The sequence below is a fragment of the Humulus lupulus genome, chromosome 6, assembly GCF_963169125.1.
Source record: "Humulus lupulus chromosome 6, drHumLupu1.1, whole genome shotgun sequence".
Taxonomy (NCBI): Eukaryota; Viridiplantae; Streptophyta; class Magnoliopsida; order Rosales; family Cannabaceae; genus Humulus; species Humulus lupulus.
This window is the reverse complement of record NC_084798.1, coordinates 156,561,111-156,567,271: the sequence shown is the minus strand read 5'-3', so window position 1 is coordinate 156,567,271 and position 6,161 is coordinate 156,561,111. Positions and strand designations below refer to the sequence as shown.

Sequence of the window (6,161 nt, the reverse complement as noted above, 5' to 3'; positions counted from 1 at the left end):
TGGTCCATGGTCACTGTGCTTGACACATGGCTACCATTCTCCTAGTCTAGAGGAAGGTCCTCGCAAACTCGAAGTAGGTTAGAGAGGAAACAATCTTGTAATTAGACTTGGAACACCACCCTATGACAGGGTCATCGGGGAGTGATGCTTCTAGGAGGATGTACTCCTCTGGTGGTGGTAAATTGTGGCGAGGAATGGGCTTAACCCCCGTGGAGCCTTAAACAGACTCTGATGAACTTTATCAACTTACATGGAACTCTAATCACCCTTAATTTGTGCCACGTGTCACTGTGAGAAAACACGGATAACAAAACTAAGCAAACGTGCATTGCACATTACTTGCACATAGTACATATATACGTATATGTTTAAAAATAAATATCTTATAAAAATACAATATATTTAAAACGTAATGAATCATTCTTTTGTTATTTTTTTTTTTATTTTGAATAAAGTACGTTTTATCTCTTTATAATCTTATATATATATATATTTTTTTTAAATTGATGGAGAATTAAAAATAGTATTATGTTTGAAATTTGATACGATTTTATTATTTAATATCATTAAATAAAACATAAATTTCTTTAAATATATAATTTAAAAATATAAAAAGGCCCAAAGTGCAGGTCTATTTTTTAGTTCAAATATAAAATAGGAATTTTTATTGTAAAAAAAAATGAATGTTTACATATTGTAGCATTTTAATACCAGAAAATAATACTAAATTACAAAACAGAAGATCAACTTCAGAATTTTGAATAAAACAATGTATTTTCTATTTTTTAAAAGTAGAAAAAAGTTTACTGGTCTCTCTTGCTCTTTAGCCATTGGGCTCATAGTTGGGTACAAATCATGTTGGTGTGGCCCATGCAAGAAACCCGAAACCGCTCACCGCTCACCGCTTTGATTTCCCTCCTCCCATCAAATTTCTAATTCATTGAGTTAAACTCGCTGAATGCGTTTTCTTAGATTGCATCCCAAAAACCCTAATTCCCCATTCTTCCACTCCACTCAAATTCGCGGTTCTGCGAATCCACTCGGACTAACCAGGTGAGTCACCACTACCCTTATTATTCGTGGAGAACGTCATGCATGAACTTTCTTCTGTCCATTTTTACATGCAATTTTTGTGTAAAATTCTGTAAAAAAGTTTATGGTTCATGTTATATGCTTACACATTAGGGCCGGCACCTCAGATATTTTTGTTGGGTTTTGACCTCAGTTATGATAAAAATATGATTTATAGAAAATGGTGAGATATATATAAATATATATATGTGAATTTTCTTGTTTATTGGTTTTCATAGTAGTATTAGATGGCCTATGGTATGTGGAAGATATGCAGAAATTCAGAGCCGGTTTATAAATGTTTTTAATGAAGTGAAATGCCCATTTGGTTGTATTTGTAGTTACAAGATTATAAAGTGTGTGATGCTCTAGAATTGTGGAGTGGTTTCTTGGTTGGTTTGTGAGTTAATTAATCGATTGGTTGGAAACCTTTTGGTTACATCACCCGTAATAGGACAATGGGAACTCCGGTTTCGAACAGTTCTGTTTCGAAGCGTTCTTTGAGAAAGAAATCAGGTTTGCGGAGTTATGATGAGAATTTGATGGATGAGATCATTGAGAAGCATCTGGGTGCTACATTGAAGAAAAAGAGTAGAACAAAGGAGGATTTGGAGAAAGAAACTGAAACTGAAGCTATGATAGCTGTGTCTCTTGGTTTCCCAATCGATGCACTTCTTGACGAAGAAATTCGAGCTGGGGTAGTGAGAAAATTGGGTGGAAAGGAACAGAATGATTATATTGTTGTGAGGAATCATATATTAGCAAGGTGGAGGGGTAATGTTCGAATGTGGCTATCAAAGGGGCAAATTAAAGAAACTGTGAGTAATGAGTACGAGCATTTGATCTCATCAGCCTATGATTTTTTATTGCATAATGGATATATTAATTTTGGGGTTTCACCATCGTTTACGTCTCATATGCCAGGGGAGGCAAATGAAGGATCTGTTATTATCATTGGTGCTGGACTGGCTGGGCTAGCAGCAGCAAGGCAACTCTTGTCATTTGGATTCAAGGTTATTATTCTAGAAGGTAGAAATCGGCCTGGTGGAAGAGTTTATACTCAAAAGATGGGGCAGGAAGGTAAATATGTTGCTGTGGAGCTTGGTGGCAGTGTTATTACTGGTATCCATGCTAATCCTCTTGGAGTCCTAGCTAGACAACTTACCATTCCACTTCATAAAGTAAGAGATAATTGTCCTTTATACAAGCCAGATGGGTCACCAGTTGATAAGGAACTTGATTCCAAGGTTGAAGTTATCTTCAATAAGTTGCTTGACAAGGTCATGGAACTGAGACAGATTATGGGTGGATTTGCGTACGACATTTCTTTGGGTTCTGTTTTGGAGAGACTACGGAAGTTGTATGCTGTAGCCAGAAATGATGAGGAGAGACAACTTCTTGATTGGCACCATGCAAATTTGGAATATGCAAATGCTGGATGTCTTTCAGACCTTTCTGCTGCCTATTGGGATCAGGATGACCCTTATGAAATGGGTGGTGACCACTGTTTTCTTGCCGGAGGTAATTGGAGATTGATAAAAGCATTATGTGAAGGGCTTCCCATATTCTATGGGAAAACTGTCAATACTATTCGATATGGAAATGAAGGTGTTGAAGTAATTGCTGGGAATCAAGCTTTTCATGCAGATATGGTCTTGTGCACCGTTCCTCTTGGAGTTCTAAAGAAAAAGGCTATTGAATTTGTACCTGAGTTACCCCAAAGGAAGCTTGCAGCAATTGACAGATTGGGCTTTGGACTACTAAATAAAGTTGCTATGCTTTTTCCTCATGTTTTCTGGGGAGAAGACCGGGACACATTTGGATGTCTCAATGAACAAAGCCATAAACGTGGAGAGTTCTTTTTGTTTTACAGTTACCATACTGTTTCTGGAGGGCCAGTTCTTATTGCACTTGTTGCTGGAGAAGCTGCAGAAACATTTGAATGCAGTGATCCCTCCACTTTGCTCAATCGCGTTTTAAGCGTCCTCAGAGGTAGTTAATATAATTCAAATTTCTGTTTGTTACTTCATTTCAGAAAGCTTCCATGGTATCTATCATCTTATGTGGACATAACCAATTTTTTTTTTCCCTTCAGGTATATATAGTCCTAAAGGTGTTACTGTGCCTAATCCCATACAGTCAATATGTACAAGGTGGGGCAGTGATCCCCTCTCCTATGGTTCGTACTCTCATGTCAGAGTACGGTCATCTGGTTCTGATTATGATTTACTCGCAGAAAGTGTGGGGAATAGACTGTTTTTTGCTGGTGAGGCCACAACTCGGCAATATCCAGCCACCATGCACGGGGCCTTCTTAAGTGGATTGAGAGAAGCTTCACGCATATACCAAGCTGTAAGGGTTCGTCAAAACTATCCTAGAAAGTTTGTTCAAAAAAGTGTTGGACCCAACAATGATATGCTGGCAGATCTCTTTAAGAAGCCCGATCTAGAATTTGGGAAATTCTCTTTTGTGTTTGATTCTTTAGTAGAAGATTCAAGATCAATGGGGCTTTTGAGAGTTATTTTTGACGCTAATGAAGGCAGTGGCGAAGAGGAGTTAGCAAACAATTTCCGGGATTCCTTTGACTTACCATTGCTGCTCTACACTACAATATCTCGTGAACAGGCACTAGTACTAGAACAAGTCACAGGAGGAGATGAAAGTAGGTTGTTATACATGGTAAACAGTCTGGGCTTGAAGCTGATGGGGCCCAGCACTGTAGGAAGTTTTTGTAATTCTTTGATTACTAATATTGTTAGCGCAAGAAGAGGCAGGGGAAGGAATCGCGTGTTTGTTGGACAGCCTTAACTTTTGTGGAGATTATGATAATTTCAGGCTCTTAATTTTCTAACCATTGTGTTGGCCTTTGAGTTTTGATGAATACCCTTGGGCGTTTTCAAAACTCTATTTTCGTCTTAGATTCAACTAACTTCTGTATATAATTTAGCCAGGTAGGTTATTCATTGTCTTCAAGGGATCTGATCAAGTTTCTTGAAGCTTGGACTGGAAAGCCAGTTTGTTTAGTAAAATGTCGAATTTTTTTAGTCTGACAGTGTCCAACTTGGTTGCCATCTAGTGAGATAGCCTTGATATGTGACTGAAATTTTATCTAGTTCAAAGATGTATCATTATCGTTTTTTATTTTATTTTTTTGGATGGAAAAAGATTGGTAATGTAATTTTGAATGGGATTCCTTACAATGTCATGTATTATGTATTATCTTATATATTTAGCTCCTTCGGGTTCGGCTTATGCATCTAATGTGTTGAAATTTTCTTGTACCGAATTTCTATTAAAATAACTGGCCTGATCATAATATTGAGCTATTTAAATTCCAGTTAGGATTATTATTTTATTTTTTTGGTAACGGCCCTATGGCTTACTTCTTATTGACAGGCTTCATTTTTGCTTACTATTTTTATTAGGAAGGTAAAAGCAGAATAGAGTAATTTAAAAATGTCATTTCTAATGAGAAGAAAATAACATGAAATGGAAACTAAAGTATGTATATGAGAGACCACCTCCCATAGAACCCTTATTCTACTTAGTTTTTGGAAGATTGAGAGAAACAAAAGACCAAAATCAATCACGATCCCAAAGCATTCCTCTTAACAAAATGTCTTGAAGTTTTTTTATTGAAGAATGATATTGAACACTCAACTCATGCAAGAGGTCTATGGTGAAGCATTCTGCATAAAGTCGACGCAAGTGCGGCAGTTGCAGTCGAAGTATCGGCATCTTAAGCAGCCAAAGCACACGCAAGAGGTGCAGCCATGGCATGATGAATTCCGAGGACATCCCCTGACGTTCTTGCGGCTCTCCCTTTCTTCTTCGTCTTCACAGGTTATTCTGGCAAGTCACATTATCCAGCAGTAGAAAAAATGGGGCTTAGTTTAGTTACAAATTAACATCTCAATAAGAAAACATAAAGACAAAAACAAGAGTTGTAGCAATGTTTAGGAGCTTAATTAGTTAGTCTATGCAACTGAAAGAAAATATGGTAGAAATGAAGGATGTAGAAGTTCATCTCTACTCAACTAAGTTAAATTTGTTAAAGTTAAGTGCTATAACCATCCCACTAATACCAAGATATTGAGTTGAGATGCAAAAGAAAACCAGAAATGCTCCAGAAACAGTCTATTGCAAAACTCTGTAACTTTCTATGGTCATATAATTCAGTGTATAAATCACACAATACAACTTACTTGTCATAAGGCCTATCAAAACACTTCCACCTCCTTGTGGCCAAAGCATCATGGAAGATCCTGCACTCCTCTTTGGTCCTCAGACGAAACCTGCGTTCTTTCTTACACCTCGAACAACGAATGAACTCGTCCCTGTGGAAGTTCCACTTGCGGCGAATGCAGCCTCCTGGGGCTGGAAGGTTCGAGCCGTGCTTGTAATATTTTAGCAGACCACTTTTCCACAATGGAACTTTGGCTCGGTCCACCCTGACCCATACGTTCCTTTTCCAATTTTTGGGGCCTCTTCTTGATGAATGTTTCTCAAACTCTTCAAGGGTCAGCCTTGCTGTACAACCATGAATGAATCAGTACTCACATTCCAAAACAAAATGCTTAATCAAATCTCATTTAAAATAAGAAAAGAAAAAATGTCGAGATAAAGTATACATGCCTTCTTTGCAACCGTCAGAGCAATTGCAAGATATGAGGAACTGGCCTGAGGCGAAGACCTTCAGCTTACCAATAGAGTCCCCAAACCTCTGGCTGGTGCATCCGCATGTGACTTCAATGTAGTCTGGCCCACGCCGAAGCCCATCCATGTCCTTCAGATTCTCATCACTCAACATTTCACTCGCTCCCCTACTCTTCTTTGTCCCAACTCCTGCATATACATATATATATACAAGTGTATCTTCAGTATAACATGATGTGAAGTAGTACAAGAAGATTCTATGTGCTGAGTACCTTAGATGATGTAAACCATGTCTAGCTAGCTGCTGAACCAAAATATATGGATCTATATATTTATATAAAGATATATTTATAAAGAAGCTAATATAAAGTATAGTCGTAAAAGACAAGTAAACACAAGCTAGACAATAAGCACATGTAATGGTATCTAAGAAT

At 37.7% G+C, this 6,161-nt stretch overlaps 2 protein-coding genes across 3 annotated transcripts; one reads left to right on the top strand and one right to left on the bottom strand.

Moving 5' to 3' along the window:
• Positions 1–836: 836 nt before the first annotated feature.
• Positions 837–4,323, top strand: LOC133782632 (lysine-specific histone demethylase 1 homolog 2). Of its 2 annotated transcripts, none has more exons than XM_062221966.1 (3): positions 837–1,053; positions 1,413–3,063; positions 3,167–4,323. In XM_062221966.1, the coding sequence occupies exons 2-3, from the start codon at positions 1,530–1,532 to the stop codon at positions 3,877–3,879; spliced, it is 2,247 nt and encodes a 748-aa protein (XP_062077950.1). In that variant the 5' UTR covers positions 837–1,053; positions 1,413–1,529; the 3' UTR covers positions 3,880–4,323. The 2 variants fall into 2 exon arrangements, with proteins under 2 accessions (XP_062077950.1, XP_062077951.1); XM_062221967.1 differs by having other exon boundaries at positions 1,311–3,063.
• A 228-nt stretch (positions 4,324–4,551) lies between these two features.
• LOC133782631 (protein ULTRAPETALA 2-like) lies at positions 4,552–5,908 on the bottom strand. The gene is made up of 3 exons (XM_062221965.1): positions 5,703–5,908; positions 5,277–5,597; positions 4,552–4,920 (listed from the first exon to the last, which is right to left on the bottom strand). The coding sequence occupies exons 1-3, from the start codon at positions 5,879–5,881 to the stop codon at positions 4,746–4,748; spliced, it is 675 nt and encodes a 224-aa protein (XP_062077949.1). The 5' UTR covers positions 5,882–5,908; the 3' UTR covers positions 4,552–4,745.
• Between the last annotated feature and the right edge of the window lie 253 nt (positions 5,909–6,161).